Genomic DNA, 17,502 nt, shown 5'->3' with positions numbered 1-17,502 from the left:
TGAATCGCCAGCAAGGGAAAAACAAAATGATTCAAATGTGGGAAGGATAATTGAAACATGGGCAGAAAGGCTAACGTCAAACTAGATATTTAAAAATCCAGTTTGTATTATCACGCTCTCTGCAAATATGTACCTAGCATTCCAGGACTATTTCCTCTCCAATAAGTCTCTCTTTCTCCCTGCCCCTACCCATGACACCCAGTGTGGTATAGTGGTTAGAATGTCAGACATGGACCTGGAAGACCAGGGTTCAAATCCCCACTAAGACATGAAGCTCACTGGGTGACCTTGGGCCAGTCCCTGCCTCTCAGCTTAACCTACCTCAAAGGGTTGTTGTGGGGATTAAATGAGGAGAGGGATAACCAAGTACGCTACCTTGAGTTCCTTGGAGGAAAAGGTGGGCTATAAGGGCTAATAATACTTATTATAATGGTATTGTTTACACAAAGGGATGCAGGTGGCACTGTGGGTTAAACCACAGAGCCTAGGACTTGCCGATCAGAAGGTCGGGGTGAGCTCCTGTTGCTCGGTCCCTGCTCCTGCCAACCCAGCAGTTCGAAAGCACGTCAAAGTGCAAGTAGATAAATGGGTACCGCTCTGGCAGGAAGGTAAATGGCATTTCTGTGCGCTGCTCTGGTTCGCCAGAAGCGGCTTAGTCATGCTGGCCACATGACCCGGAAGCTGTACGCCAGCTCCCTCGGCCAGTAAAGCGAGATAAGCGCCGCAACTCCAGAGTCGGCCACGACTGGATCTAATGGTCCTATAATTTACCTATATTGTTTACACATTGCTCACACTACTATTGCAGCACTGGGCCTAGAAGTTCTATGAGCGGCACAGTTTCTGATTATACAAGTCCTTACATTGCAATCTGATGTAGTTGACCATCAGCTAGTTACTTACCCTGTCGCCTTTTATTCCTGGTGTTCCACATTCGCCTCTTTCACCCTTAGATTGAGAAAAGCACAATCAATCATTACTTTGAAAAATGTGTAATGTTCTTGGCAGTGCTTTATCCCCCACCCATTCCCATTCTATTTTAGATGCTAAATTCTTTGTCCTCAAATCCAGTACAGTGGTACCTCGCAAGACGAATGCCTCGGAAGACGAAAAACTCGCAAGACGAAAGAGTTTTTCGTTTTTTGAGTTGCTTCGCAAGACGAATTTCCCTATGGGCTTGCTTCGCAGGACAAAAACGTCTTGCGAGTTTGTTTCCTTTTTCTTAAAACCGCTTGAAGAGGTGCAGTTGTGAATTGACTGTGCTTCGCAAGACGAAAAGACTCGCAAGATGAAAAGACTCGCGGAACGAATTAATTTCGTCTTGCGAGGTACCACTGTAATCAATATGGCAGTATTGGTCTTTAGCACCTAGTTGATTCAAGAAGGCAAAAAATCTGTACCTTTTCTCCTTTGTATCCAGATTTTCCCTGATGGGAAAAAGAAGAAGAGCAGAATGCATATTGATTAAATTGCTACTGACACTAAACAGTAATCACTAATTCTGGTTCCTGCCCCCCCCCGGCTATGTTTTTAGCTGCTCCTATTTTATCTGTAAGCCGCGTTGAATCCCTGTCAAGGGAAAAGGTGGGGTATATATACATATATCAGCAGCAGCAGCAGCAAAATTTACGGCAAGTACTAGGAAAATAAATCTTACTTATTAATCCAGAGTTTTAGAATGGGTAACAGAAATGACAAATTTATTGGCTGGCTTCATCCAGCCTGCTTTGCTTGCATTTGGTGATTAAGGTCTCTTTGCCTTTGGGGTGGGGTGGGGAGGAGAAATCAAACCCCTGAAAAGTTTTAGAAGTTGCTCTGCAAATTTCAGAACGGGTGCTGCTTTCCATCACTAGATCTGTGTGATGAAAAACACTCCAAAAGCAGACCAATGAGCTCTTGTGTGTAGAGTGAGTATTGTCTTGATTTATGCTTCAGATATGAAAATATGTAATAAAGCTGGCTCTGCAAATGCCATTGGGTACCATTGTGAGTGCCAAAAGCCAGCCATTTCCAGTGTCATTCCAGTTCTGGAAATACGGCAAAAATATTGCTGACATGATTTGGAAGACCATGAGCAACCTGAATCACATGATTCAGAGGTTTTATGTGAGACCTTAGGACTTGGGAGTAGCAATGGCTCACATGTTGCTAAGTTATTGTTCAAAGTGAATCTTACATAACCATGAGTAGAATGAGCAGTCTTTTTTTTTGCATTTTTTTGCCCTTTGACATTGCTGCTTTCAAGTTATTTTCTTCACACCCTTCTTTATATTCTCTTGCATTTTAAGAAGGTATACACAAAAAGTAAAAATGAGATCAAAAAGGAGCAGTGATATATATGGGGCAAATGTGTTTTTAAATAATGGCGTTTCCCTTAAAGTAAATAAATACATAATAGAATACACACACACACACACACACACACACTTTTTACCTCTGTTCCATCTCTTCCTGGAATTCCATTTAAGCCTGGCTCCCCCTAGAAGCATCAGGGTGTTGGGTTATTACTTTGCTTAACATTCTGTAGTCAGTGAAAATGTTGTCCATTTAAGTTAAGATTACATTATATATTGCTGAAAACAGATAGGAAAAATGTACCCTGCCGTTCAAACTAGCTCCATCTTCAATGCAAAACATAATTCTTATTCAGAAATGTGGATGTTTTAGAACCGTGGTTCCCAACATGGGACAACCCCCCCACACAGGGGGGCAATTTGATTTTTAAAGGAGGCAATTCGAGAATGAGTTATTAACAGTTAATGGCCTTTTAGGCTTCCTCACTTTTTGAATAATAAGAATTATATGTCATGGGGGACGGGGTGCATCAGGATTTTAGAGATGCTTAGGTGGGGCATGGCCAAAAAAATAATAATGTTGGGAACCACTGATTTAGAATGATTTATACCCCCTCAGTTGTAAACTGCCATGTGGCGACTGAGCATGCTTTTATTTCAACTTGCTCCCATCTTAAATTACTAATGTTAATCAAAGAGCATTTCAATTAAATCCAATGTCATGTTACCTTCACGCCCTTTGGACCAGGGGCTCCATCATCACCAGGACGGCCCTTTTTACCCTGGAAGCAGAAAAACAACAGATGGGTAGTTAAATGGAAAGCCTTGTGTTTAAACTTCATCTGTTAATTGCATTTTTAAACATGCAAAGAAAGGGGGGAGACCTCTTGGTTTATATTCTCACTATTAAGAAAGTGATTCTATGATTGCAGGCAATAAGTAAAGTTCTAAAGATTTCCCTCTCACACCTGAAGCTTAAAAGCAACTCATGCTCCAATCAGTGCAAGAGCTACATTGGTCAGAATGCATTTTACCGGGTCATTCTCAGCTTTTAAACAGCTCATTGGTAGATAATAATGTTTTCATGAACATATGTTTTCTATTAGGGTGTTTCCAGGTGCCCTTTTTTTATTAAGCATTCACCCTGTGCAATTAGATGATGTTATGCTAAAGCAAGTGTTGTTGTTGTTGTTGTTGTTGTTGTTGTTGTTGTTGTTGTTGTTGTTAATTACATTCATATACCACCCTTCATCTGAGGATCACAGGGTGGTTTACAGTATACAAGCACAAAAATACATAACAAAACCCTACACTTTCCAGTGCATTTTCCCACTACAGTGGTACCTCGGGTTACATACTCTTCAGGTTACATATGCTTCAGGTTACAGACTCCGCTAACCCAGAAATAGTACCTCGGGTTAAGAACTTTGCTTCAGGATGAGAACAGAAATTGTGCTCTGGTGGCGCGGCAGCAGCAGGAGGCCCCATTAGCTAAAGTGGTGCTTCAGGTTAAGAACAGTTTCAGGTTAAGAACGGACCTCCGGAACGAATTAAGTACTTAACCTGAGGTACCACTGTACTTGTTGCAAATAAATAAATAAATATATCTAATCTTTTGGGGAAGCAAGTTTGTTGCACAAGACCTCCCAAGCCACTTACAACCACACAACATGAGATTGAATCCCATCCAAAAGAGTCTAAGGGCTGGAAGTGTTCTTAGACTCTTTGGGGGGGGGGGGCACACCATGATTTGATTCTAAACGTGCTTCCACACTTGGCATTTAGTGTGAAATTGCCATGCTTTGCTCAGTTGCTTCTTGTAGGGCATCTTCATGGCACCATCATCCAATCATTGCCATGCTATATTTTTCCTGTGGTTCTTCTGTCTTTTGTCAGACCACGAAGCAGTCCCTTCCAGACAGGTGTTTATTGTGAGACTGGTGATTCTCATGCACGCAGGGTTTCAGTAACGTTCACACATCATTGGCATCAACATGCCAGCTTACATCCCCCCCCATCATATAATGCTGATTTTCCCTTTCCAGCTGCAATCTCTTCATGAAAAACCCTTACATTTTCACATTCACACTAAACCATGATTTAGCTTAGCATTACATTATAGCTGTTATGTAGGTAGCCCTCATCTGTACAGCTGAATGTGAAGGCTCTCCACACAATCAAGGACCCTATCATTTATGAATGAACATCTTATTCTCTCTGGATCACTCAGCTGTTGTCTCTGAATATGTATTTAATGAAATAGATAATACTGGTAATTAATAAAATAATGCCACCAAAAAGATTTATTTTTTAATCTTGCAATGAAAAAATAAGCGGTTTTTGTAAACTACTCTGGGATTGTTTACAATCAAGTAGTGTATAATTTTTTAATAAGATAAATAAAATAAGAAGAAAGTAAATTGGGGGGGGAAGATACTTACAGCAGGGCCAGGAAGACCCCTTTCTCCTTTTTCACAGTTACATATAGGAGGCTGGGGACACTTCAAATAGAAATAACCATACAAATTAATCATCAGTTCCCACCCAGGCAGAAAGCTCTACAGCTCTTTTATTTTCCTATAATTTATTTATTTAACCACAAGTAGGAAAGATCTAATCTTGAAAGAGCATCCTATTGCTTTACAGTACTGAAAATGGATGCTGTTTTACGGTACAGTTTTCTAATCAATATTTTCACAGTTTCCCCACAACACAGTCAAAACTTACATTTCTCATTTCATTATTGAATCCATACTTCTTGTTCATGTTTCAGCTTTCTGGCTGGTGCTGAATTTTGTGTTCCCTATTGAAGTGATAAATTTACAAATATCTCCATTTCAGATTTTTCTAGTAGTCCTGGGTGAACTATAGCTGGACGGAATCTCAAATGTCTGTGTGGTGTAGAAGTACTCTAACAACAGTGATTCAGTTCTTTTTCATATACAGCAGAGTTAAACTTTGGTCTTTGCTACCACAAGATGTTGTGACTGCCACCAACCTGGATGGCTTTTTAAAAAAGGGATGAGACAAACCCTTCTTTCAAGACTATCCATGTCTACTAGTCATGAGGACTGTATTATGTCCAGGATCAGAGGCAGCATGGTTTGGAAAGCCAATTTATTGGCACCACAATCAGGACATTATAATTGTGATTGTGTCCAGCTTGTGTGATTTTCATAGGCATCTTGTTATCCACTGTGAGAAGACAATAAAGGTAATAAATAAAGGTAAAGGGACCCCTGACCATTAGGTCCAATCGTGGCTGACTCTGGGGTTGCGGCACTCATCTTGCTTTATTGGCCGAGGGAGCCAGCGTACAGCTTCCAGGTCATGTGGCCAGCATGACTAAGCTGCTTCTGGTGAAGCAGAGCAGCGCACAGAAACGCCGTTTACCTTCCCGTTGGAGCGGTACCTATTTATCTACTTGCACTTTGACGTGCTTTCAAACTGCTAGGTTGGCAGGAGCAGGGACCAAGCAACGGGAGCTCACCCCATCGCGGGGATTTGAACCGCAGACCTTCTGATCGGCAAGTCCTAAGCTCTGTGGTTTAACCCATAGCGCCACCCGCGTCCTGAGAAGACAATACTGGACCAAAAAAACCTAAAATGGCCTCTGGCATGTTGGAGGAAGGCTCTTCTTATTTTCTTATGTGATACCCTTGGGAATTAGCATTAGGTTATAGATATATTCAAACTATTGCTGGAATCGGAAACTACAAGATGCATCAAAGACCAAACAAATTTACATTTTCTTATTTCACTTTTTAGTGCTCATCATTTAGCAAGACTTATTCTTCTTTTTCTATTTGTTTTAATTTACTGAAATGGTAATAATGAACATAGTTTTGGAAAGATAGTTTGTTGTTTCACCACCACTCTTAATTTAAAATGCTGTAGATGTAATCCATCGTACCCAGTTCACAGTTAAGACTTACCCCTTCTTCTGCCAGTTCTTTCTGGGGAGACAAATAAGTGCAAACAAAATTAATTATTTTATACGTAACAAGGCACACTCTGAGAAAAATGAAAAAAGAGACTTTGCTGGCTGGGAAGGTGCTGACATAGGGCCAGCATATGCCTATTCTTGTACACAAACACAACAAATCATAGGAAGAAGCAGAGTAGTATTTCTGGCTGTTCAAGGCATAGATATGTGCTCCCTAGGGATTCAATTAAAACCCACAAATTAGGAATGCAGTGTTAAATATCACTGTATAAAAGCCTATCATCATGTAAGGAATGTGTCCCCAGAGTTCAAGCACTGGGGATGTTTAATCCAAATTGGAGAATTCTATGCTGCAAACCAATTAATTTTGATGGAATTCTTTTATTGTGAATATTGATTATGAATGTTTACATGTAAATGTTTGAGTAACTGGTTTTGCACTTTGTAAACTACAGGAAGCCCGTAACTTATGCGCAGTTAGCTTGTGCACATTGAGTTTTACAGGCATGGCAGGTGATAGATAGATAGACGATAGATAGATAGATAGATGATAGATAGATGATAGATAGATAGATAGATAGATAGATAGATAGATAGATAGAGATCTGGGGGAAATGGCTTTGGCAATCCCACCCGCCATTGAACCCATTAAGTTTTGACTAGACACAATATTGGCTTTAGGCACTGTTATGTACTGAAGTTCTCACTCTGGGCCAGCAGGGGGATACTGTAGATAGTTATGCAAATGAAGGATCAAAAGTGACGTTCAGTGATTGGATAGTTTGTATGCAAATGAAGGATCGAAAGTGACATGCACGATCCTTGAAACGTTACCCTTATGTACGTTGTGGGCTTACCATACTTAGAAGAAATGATATTAAATATATAAAATGAATGACTGAATGAATGTCATGATAGAAATATTGCTTCTACCCCCTAAACTAGCCTGCTGCCCCCAGGAGGATGTTTTCTTATGGTCAGTGTCCAATCCAGTCACCTTCCGCATATGAAATGCAAAGGGGTACATACTCCCTTTTGTCACTTTCTTCAGGCAGCAAAATGCCTAGGGCCCAGTCCTAGTCAGCACCCATTAATATTGAATTGACAAACCTTAAAAGTTCAGAATTGATTATGTGGCCTTGTGAATAAAAGTGAAACCAAGTTGTGCAGCAACAACAAAAAATCTAGTTGTGTGTGTGTGTGTGTGTGTGTGTTTAATAAACTACCACAGCTGAGATAATGTTGAAGCTATGGCCTTCTTCAGTCATTCTCGTCCACATGGGAAGGAGTTGAGAGGCAAGCCATGTTGTGTGAAGGGTGTGGCCTTCTGCTCATGTCAGTTTTTGGGTACAACTCATTTGTGAAAGGACTGAGACAGATGCTGTCACTCCTTGCTTGAGCTTGAGAAATGCTGCAGTTGAGGTGACACACACAGTTGAGGAGTGGGAGCTGGAAGTGGTGGTTGGCATCCTTCAAGAGATAAAAGGGCAGCATCTAGGGGTCGCAGCAGGAAGGAGGGGTATGGGAGAAACAGAGGAGAAACACAGAAGAGAGATTTACGAGTAGGTAGAAGGAAAAGAGACGAACTGCAAAAGAAATTTATCTTGTCTCGGTGAAGGCAATGAGGAGGGAATAGAGGAAGAAGAACAGGCAGAAGTGGACACTGTACAGGAGGTGTCAGGAGAAGAATTATGTAAGGGAAGACAGGCAAGAAAACACTGCATATAAAGCAAAACACAGCAGAGTCCTGTGATGAAAGGCGGGTAACAGAACTCTTTGAGTACGTTCCCCACCAGGGGCCTCTTTGAGAACAAGGACTCCTGGGGCAAAGAGCAGGGATAGAGACGACACCATTATTATAATACTAGAAGTGCAGAGTACACTTATATTCTGTTAAGTATAATATACGCTTTATATAGGCCCCACTGAAATCTTTGTCCCTACCATTTCTTTGAGAATTCTCTCCACAACTCCTTTCTCTTGCAGATTGAAGACAAACCTGGATGCCGGGACACTGGCCAGGAGCCGAAGCTTGGCGGCATTGGCCACCTCCTCGGCCACTCTGGTCATCCCCACTGTGAAGAACACGATGCCTTGGTGTTTAGCATCGGCAGTGGCTGAGAAAATATCTGGGTTTCTGGGGTGGTCCACTCCGTCCGTCAAGAGCACAGCTACTTTCACGCTACCGTGAGTCCCCTCGGTCATGTAGAGCTGCGTGAGGTTGGTGATGGCGTAAGTGGTGTAGGTGCCGTGGCCGATGTAGGTGATGGGGGCGATGCGGGATTTAAAGGCATCTGGGCCCTTCCAATCTCTGAAAGTTTGCTCTATGAGGACAGTGCTGCTGTACTGCAGCAAGGCCGTCCTCCAGCTGAGGGAACGTCCAGAGCTGAGCTGCAGCCCTTTCATCCTGTCCACTATCTCCAAGATAAACTTCTTCTGTTGTTCGTGATTGAAGTTCTTTGCACTCTCCGAACTGTCCAGAAGGAAAGCCATTTCCAGAATGCAGTCTTCATCTAGAAATAACACATCACCAGGTAAATAATTTACATTACAGCCATATTACGGGAGCTATGGTCTGTTACAGTTCTCAAAAGCGTCTACCCTCTCCACAGAGAACTGGGGCTCTGGGGCGGCAGTGGGGTGGGGTGGGGGAGAAGGGCCTCCTAACAACTCTCTCAGCATCCTTCATAAACCACGGTTCCCAGAATTCTTTGAGGGGAGGCATGACTGTTTAAAATGGTACTGTAGTAGACCACACTGAGAGCCAGTTTGGTGTAGTGGTTAAGAGCGGTAGACTCATAATCTGGTGAACCGGGTTCGCGTCTCCGCTCCTCCACATGCAGCTGCTGGGTGACCTTGGGCTAGTCACACTTCTTTGAAGTCTCTCAGCCCCACTCACCTCACAGAGTGTTTGTTGTGGGGGAGGAAGGGAAAAGAGAATGTTAGCCGCTTTGAGAATCCCTCGGGTAGTGATAAAGCGGGATATCAAATCCAAACTCTTCTTTATATATGTGGTGTGAACGTGGCCTAGGTTAATCATTTGATAACTGTAGAGAATGTTACTCCCATTAGAGTTGGGCTGAAGTGACAAGAACAATTTCTCAGAAATTTCTCAGCAGTCCCACCCACCTTGAAATCGACATTTTGCCAATACTTCAGGGGTGAGGTGAAATACAGTTTGGAGAGAAGTGAATCTGAGCAGCTGCCATTTTGTTTTGTATTTTACCCCTGCCCCATCCCAGTAAGTAGCAGCAACACCACTGTTGGGAAGTGGCACATTGGCCATCACATTGGCCACTCCTGCCTACCACTTCACCATAGTCCTTCCTCGCAGGTGTGTTCAGACTTTAATACATTTCAAAGCAATCCCATCCAGATAAACTTTGGGATCAGAACCGACCATTTCAAAGAATCTGTTAAAATTCAAAGTAGTCACCTTGGTCACTTGGATTGGGATATTTTTCTACTGCATTTGAGAGGAATGGTTTGGGCTTCTGTTTTCTGATTCCATTTCTTTTTTCTTCGTTGGTGTTCTGTGCCAAAAAGACTTGGTGGTCCAGCAGGAACAAAAGCCACCATAACCTAGAGGACATGGTTTGCTTTGTTGGCCAAAAAGACACAAGAAATTGTGATTGCGAAAGCAAAACAAAGCACACAATACAAAAATGCAAAGCAAACAAAAGCTAGTTTTCTACTTGCAAAATGGAGATCTCCTTGTTACCAACTTAGCGAAAAGGTTTTATGATGATTTTTAATTGTTCTTTGATGGCTTTTTAAAATGTACTGTAATTTAATGTACATTGCTTACAAATGTCAATTATTAAACAGTACAGTGGTACCTCGGGTTACAAACACTTCGGTTTACAGACTCCGCTAACCCGGAAGTAGTACCTTGGGTTAAGTACTTTACTTCAGGATGAGAACAGAAATTGTGTGCTGGCGGCATGGTGGCAGCGGGAGGCCCCATTAGCTAAAGTGGTACCTCAGGTTAAGAACGGTTTCAGGTTAAGAACGGATCTCTGGAATGAATTAAGTTCGTAACCAGAGGTACCACTGTATATAAATACCTTAAATAAACAAATAAAAGCACATGATCCATTCATCTAGCATTTCCTAGGAAATGTCACTTGCAATGATACCACTGCATGCAGCAACAGGCTTTGCCATATTTACTATGTCTAAAAAAATATTATTTGGCAAATTTTTATCTTCTCCTTCCTCCAAGGAGTTCAAGCAACGTATAGTATTTAAGTTATATTTCACTTCCACACACACACCAACAGTCCATAGACTGAAAACATGTGGACAGATTGTTCATTTTAAATTCTATAATACTACAGCATCTAGGTTAGAGGCACCGAATAGTCATAAATAGCAACAACAATAATCTAGAAAGTACTTTACAGTAGCTCTTCAAGGTATGCTGATTGATAATGACTTGCTCTAGACCACCTGGAATGCTTTCTGGCAGATCAAGGATTTGAATTCCTACCCCAATGAGTACAATTTTCTAGCCACTATGCCATACTGGGTTATTTCCATAGGTTTTATCCCACTCCGCTGCCAAAAGACAGCAAGCAGTCAAAAGGTCTAGAATGGAGCTGAAGGACAGGTAGGCAGAGCTGTACAGCAATCTTTGCTTGCCTTCCATAGGTTGAGATGGTGGCACAACTTGAACAACGACAACAAAGAATGTGGCAGATTGTGCATCTACACCCGCAAATTAATTTTTACCCGTATGTTTCTATTTAAGAGGGATGCATTACATATAGATCAGTATGTCTCATTCAAGAGGAATCTGTTGCATATAAACAGCTGCCCAAAGGCCTGGTGTTTGATGCCAAAATCAATGTCAAGTACCTGATTCTATAATAACTCGCATGCTGCAACAATTTCAATTTCACCCCTGGGAGCTGTTTCCAAACATGAAATTGGGATTTAAAAAGGAATAACATTCACACCAGAGATATAAACAAGCCCCGTGCCTCTGTCCTTCAGTTAGTTTTACAGTTTCCTCTGCTGTCACTTTTATGGCTTGCTGGTGGCAAAAACTGCCTTGATAAGAGTTTGTTGGGGAGTTTCAGCCCTCCTTGCAGAGATTTCGATGCCCTATATTCTACACACACAGTCCCAGCATAAACACAGAGAAAGTGCCAGTCACATGGATTTGGGGGGGGGGGGCGGCGATAAAGATCTCCCGACACATAAATCTGCTTCATGTATCTTTTGTGTATTGGTTTCAAACCGTCTGAGGAATGAGCAATAAAAAGCCTACAGCAATCCAACTCCCTGCTAAAAGGCTGGTGCCTATAAAAGATATCTTAATTCTTGCACAGTTTGCCCTTGCACAACACTGCAGTCGGCTGGAGGCGGGCAGGCAAGAGAGGATTCTTACCTCTGTCTTGTTGGATGCACCAAGTTCTGTGGTGACGAGTGCTGTGTCTGGGAGAAGAGACTTCTGCCTGAGGTTGCTGCCTAGGCTGTTACCGGCTCAGAGCCTTCCACTCTTGAAGTGAATTGCAGAGGGAGCAGGAGGGGGGGAGCAGGAGGAGAAGAAGAAAGTTTGACAAAGGAAAGGGACCACTCCTCCAATCATCTAGTTCCACCGAAAGCTACAGCCACACTGACTCAAATTCCATCCAGGACACATTTATTCACACTTGTTTTACTCATCCCCAGGCTAAGTAAACCCATGTGTGGTAGTATGGCGAAGTTTATATCCCACCTACGTTCTCACACACCTGGAATCAACAAAGTTGTTTAACTCATTGGGGGCAAATGATTTTCATTTTTTCTTTCAGCTGCGGAGAAGAAACTGTTTCTCTGTGTGTGGTGATGTGGAAACCTCATTTATACAAATGCAATCCTCAAACATGCCTGCACCTAGGTCTCATTGTTCTGAGAAATATTTGTTCCATAGTTCAGGTTAATATGAGAGGCATCATAGCTCAATTTTCATGAGACCTGGAAACTGGACTTGAGTCTCGGGGGCAACACCAATTAATGTGGTCTCATGTGTCATCTACAGGACTCATATTTTCTTGATTGTTTTGTTAAAGTAGCTTACTTGCTTAGAACACACACACACACACACACACACACACACTCACTCACTCACTCACTCTCTCACTTATAGGCCCTGATGGGTAAACCCAGAATTGCTTCATCTACCTAACAGTACAGCAAATATTTTTAAAATCTTAACATGCACCTGTATCAGGGCTAAAATAAATGTGATGTTATTCACATCTTTAGTCCATGTTTATTATCCCCCAATAATTAGCCAGTGTATCACCCCATTTCCCTTGAAATGTTGTGAGAGGAGTTTCCTGCTTGCATTTCCCCCAGATAGCAAAGTTACTGCAAAAATCACAGTTCAGTAGTCTATCTGGATCTGGGTTCAAGCCTAGGACAACCTTAAAAAAACAGAAAAGAAAAATGGCACAACTGAATCCTTAAAGTTTTCAGAAGAAGTGTGCGTCTTAAAAAATGAGAGATAGAGATAGAGAAATAAGTTCTGTTGCTGGCTGAAGAGACACCAGACAGAACAAAGCAGCGAAGCTTTCCCCAAAAAGAAACATGTTAAACTCGGATACGGATCTGTAAGAAGCAAGAAATCCCCCTATCCAAATTATCATTTGTTACTCATGCTTTGTATGTGTGTGTGTGCATATTTATTTAGTAGCAATGTCTTAGCTGCATGGTGTTCTTATTATGAAGTAGTTCTGTTTTGCTTCAGGACAAAATTTTATTTTGCCCAGCTGCTTTCTTGCCTGGGTGGCTTAGCAGATTTCTCGCAAGTTTTATGACCAAGTGCACATGACACATGACAACATTCTCACTAGAATTCCTGGTATGTGACATGTTGCATGCTACATCGGGCGCTTACAGACTTGTAGCTGCCTGAAATGATAATATATAACCCGCAACTTGAAATATACTTTTAAGTGCTGAAGTAAGGGGAATGCATGTGTAATTTTAAGATTTTCTGTAGTTACACAGAAAATTAAGTTGATATTTTTTATTTGACCTAACAACTTCTTTTTACTTGTATCATTAATAATAAAAATAGTAATAAGAATCATTTTAAGTAGAGATTTTTATCCCAGTCTGCCTCTGTATTGAATTAAAAATTGTTTTTATATTAATTTGTTTACATCGTTCTCTGTCTGAGATCATCCTATACATATAGTTTGTTTATGTTTTTATTCAAAAATCGTCTTGGGATTTTCATAGGAAGCAAATTAATGGAAATAAAATTGATGATGATGATGACAAACACAGCACAATAGGGAAAAATCAGAAAGAAAGTCAGTTAGTTCCACACTGTGGACTCAACCTTAATAATAATAATAATAATAATAATAATTATTATTATTATTATTATTATATCCTGCCCTCCCCAGCCGAAGCCGGGCTCAGAGCAGCTAACAACATTAAAATGATGCAACATTCTAAAATCATTTAATTATAATTTCTTTATTGGTGTTTGACATCCATTTATTTATATATTTATTTCATTCTGTCCTCTTCAATGCAAAGATTCGCAGAGCAGCTCATAATACAATGCTAAAACAAAAAACAAAGAATTAAACAACCCAAAACAGAAAGTTTGACAAAACATAACAAAGAAACATTGGAAGATGCCTTATACTAAGGCAGACCATTGTTCCATCTAGCTCAGTACTGTCTACACTGACTGGCAGCCACTTTTTAGGATTGTCAGTCTCAAGTTTCTCCCAGCTCTACTTGGAGAGGCTGGGGATTGAAACTGGGACATTCTGCATGCAGCTCAGATGTATGTGGTGTAGTGGTTAAGAGCAGTAGACTCGTAATCTGGTGAACCAGGTTTGCGTCTCCGCTCCTCCACATGCAGCTGCTGGGTGACCTTGGGCTAGTCACACTTCTCTGAAGTCTCTCAGCCCCACTCACCTCACAGAGTGTTTGTTGTGGGGGAGGAAGGGGAAGGAGAATGTTAGCCACTTTGAGACTCCTTCGGGTAGTGATAAAGCGGGATATCAAATCCAAACTCTTCTTCTTCAAACTCTTCTCCACCACTGAATTGTAGCCAGAACTTTTTTCAGATGGAATCCACCAGAACTCAGTTCCAGCACCTCTTAGGTGGGCGCCATTGCCATTATATATTTTTTACCTATTTATAAGAGAACAAGGGAGGCATTCATTATGAGTTCTGGCACTTTCTTTTCTAGAAAAATAAAACTGGTTACAGCCTTTCCCCAGCAGCATCATAGGCAGATGAAAAACAGAATTAAATCCACTGGCGAAAAACACCCAGAGAAAGGAAAAGGATTTCAATAAACTTGGTGCCAGAAGAACCTCTCTGGGGATGTGCCTGCTGTGGACTATAAGTAAACAAAACGTTATTTGTAGTATTTCATGGCCTCAGGACAGTTTTTTGACCATTGAACCTGGCAGTGATTTGCAGGGCAGATGGTAAAAAATCATGACCCAACCATGGCATTTAGTGTTCATTTTTTGTACCTGCAGGCTGAGGTTAAAGCGTGCATGCAGTCGCTTGCCTTGCCCTCAGTGTTAACATACTTTGGAAACGATGTCTGGTGATTTAAATGGAGCAGGCTTCCAGGTAAGAATGATTGGAACGGTGGCCCAAGGCACACCTTCTTTGAATAACTCCTGTAACATGTACGTAACAGGCTATGTTGTTAAGGAATTTACATAAGAAGATCTCTGTTGGATCTGATCATGGGCCCATCCAGTTCAGGGCTAGCCAATAAGGTGGCCTCCAGAAGTCAGTGTGGTGTAGTGGTTAAGAGTGGTAGACTCGTAATCTGGTGAACTGGGTTTGATTCCCCGTTCCTCCGCATGCAGCTGCTGGGTGACCTTGGGCTAGTCACACTTCTCTGAAGTCTCTCAGCCCCACTCACCTCACAGAGTGTTTGTTGTGGGGGAGGAAGGGAAAGGAGAATGTTAGCCGCTTTGAAACTCCTTCGGGTAGTGATAAAGTGGGATATCAAATCCAAACTCTTCTTCTTCTCTTCTTCATTGGACTATAGCCCACATTATTCCTGACCACTGGAGTGCTTATTCTTGAATTAACTTTAGCTCTCCTCTCAATATTTAGAGTGGATGTACTGTACCTAACTACTACAAACTGCTGGTCATGAAGTTCCTTGTGGCGATACGGCTAGAAATTCCCAGGAACTGGAGAGGAGCAGAACGTCTCTCCCTTAAGTAAGAATAAGAATAGGAATAAGAATTTTATTTATATGCCACCCATCTGACTGGGTTCCCCCAGCCACTCTGGGTGGCTCCCAAGAAAATATTAAAAACACAATACAACATCAGCCATTAAAAACTTCCAGAAACAGGGCTGCCTTCAGATGTCTTCTAAAAGGCAAATCGTTGTTTATCTGTTTGACATCTGATGGGAGGTCATTCCACTGGGAGGGCTCCACTGCTGAGGAGGCCCTCTGCTTGGTTCCTTGTAACTTCATGTCTCACAGTGAGGGAACCACCAGAAGGCCCTTGGAGCTGGACCTCAGTGTCTAGGCTGGATGATGGAGGTGGGGATGCTCCTTCAGGTATACAGCTATCATATTGGTACAAAAGAGTTTGTCAACTAGCCTTGTATGAAAAGCTGACCCAGCAAAGGAGAAGGGCATGGGAGGAAAAGTGATTCAATTGAATGATGCCCCGCCTGCGCCCCAAGCACACTCTCTCTCTCTCTCTCTCTCTCTCTCTCTCTCTGGCCTGAGGATCTGCCCTCCCCTATTTCTTCCTCAAAGTTTCTTTAAACCATTTTCATTCGTTTCTTCTACTATTGTAAAAAGTGGCACTGCGGTAAATGACTCTTCTGATTGCTGAAAATGACTATCTTCCTAGGATATCCATCAATGCAGAATTGAGTAAGTACAGCAGTATTCATGACTGACTGCCGATATGCTGTCATCAAGGTTCAGAGCTTCATGGGGTCAAAAACTATTCAGGTCTACAGGCTTTTTCTTACTCACGCAGATGTGTTTGCTCAACACAACCAAAGCATTTGTGAAGAATATGCCGGTGGACCTGCAAAGGCCTGGAGCCTTTCCAAGCTACTCATCCATCTCTAATGATGTTGAAAAACTTTAACAAAAAAACAGGAATGCCAGAAGTCTGACATACTGATATGTTGCTACATGAAATGCATAATTCAACTGTAAGCAGCCTAAGGCATTGCTTCATAGTGAGGCACTCCATTAAATAACATTATAGCTAAAGCTAGGCAGCTATCCAAGCTTTAGCAGCTATTCATATATGTGTATCTGCTGTCTTTTAATAATGTTGTACTTTCCACAGTGTTGCATTAAACACAGCAAATGATTCATTTTAATCGTTTTAACACAAAACGAAGTATCGCAGGGAACACTGTAGTTATTAGTCGTTTCAGGAGCATTTTGCCCAAGTCTCCAGTAACAAGTGTTGAATCCGGGAGAACTCCCAAACCACTCCTTCCTAGGGGGTGCAGAAGCACCATGACCAACTTGTATATTTGGCAACCTAGAAAGGCAATTCTTGCTCAAGATATTTATGCTTACGATATACGCATTGGGGTTTTTTTCTTGTTGCTTTGTTATTTTACGTATAATGCTTTTAAAACACATCAAACTTCTTGTTACACCCCATCCTTTCATTTTTTTTAATTTAAGCATCTTTAACCCAAATCGTGTGAGACCTTTGTATAATAAAGCCTTGCAATTATGCTGGCAGTAACCTTGGAGATAACAGTTCAAGCCTTAGCAACTGCATGGCAACCCACACTGCAGAACTGATACATTTGTATGTCTGGGGGGGGGGATGAATAGGTTTTTTGCTTACAGATCCTGGCAGCAAAGAAGCAGGTTGGAGCTACTGGATGTGAGGTGTAAAAAAAAAAAGCTGAAAACTATGATGCAAGAGGAAGCGGTGGGAATAAGGTGGGGGTGAATACGACTGAGGGGAGAAATGTGTGTGTGTGTTTTTAAAAAGGCAGAGGTTTGAGAAAAAAGGGACTGAGGGACACTGCAGGGTTGTTTTTAAAACACAAACAAACTAGTTTTAACAAGGAGAAATAATAATAATAATAATAATAATAATAATAATAATAATAATAATAATAATAAATTTATATGCTGCCCATCTGACTGGGTTGCCCTAACAAAGCCTTTCCAAAATCCTTTCTTGATGTACTCCAATTTTGTTTTAGTTGCCACTCCCCTCTTACCAATCACTGCTCGCTTTACTCAGAAGCCTGCCATTGTTTAA

General features: G+C 41.5%; 1 protein-coding gene across 3 annotated transcripts in view; it reads right to left on the bottom strand.

Moving 5' to 3' along the window:
- Positions 1-12,025, bottom strand: part of LOC128423651 (collagen alpha-1(XXVIII) chain-like) — a 39,240-nt gene extending 27,215 nt beyond the window's left edge. For all 3 annotated transcript variants that reach the window (XM_053409074.1, XM_053409081.1, XM_053409088.1), the window contains exons 1-9: positions 11,636-12,025; positions 9,677-9,839; positions 8,185-8,753; positions 6,230-6,250; positions 4,736-4,795; positions 3,023-3,076; positions 2,435-2,479; positions 1,401-1,427; positions 904-948 (exon numbers count right to left, since the gene is read on the bottom strand). In XM_053409074.1, coding sequence (XP_053265049.1) covers positions 904-948; positions 1,401-1,427; positions 2,435-2,479; positions 3,023-3,076; positions 4,736-4,795; positions 6,230-6,250; positions 8,185-8,753; positions 9,677-9,833 — 978 coding nt within the window. In that variant the 5' untranslated portion in view covers positions 9,834-9,839; positions 11,636-12,025. The remainder of the gene's footprint in view (positions 1-903; positions 949-1,400; positions 1,428-2,434; positions 2,480-3,022; positions 3,077-4,735; positions 4,796-6,229; positions 6,251-8,184; positions 8,754-9,676; positions 9,840-11,635) is intronic.
- Between the last annotated feature and the right edge of the window lie 5,477 nt (positions 12,026-17,502).

The sequence above is a fragment of the Podarcis raffonei genome, chromosome 1 (assembly GCF_027172205.1).
Source record: "Podarcis raffonei isolate rPodRaf1 chromosome 1, rPodRaf1.pri, whole genome shotgun sequence".
Taxonomy (NCBI): Eukaryota; Metazoa; Chordata; class Lepidosauria; order Squamata; family Lacertidae; genus Podarcis; species Podarcis raffonei.
This window is presented reverse-complemented; position numbering and strand designations above follow the sequence as displayed.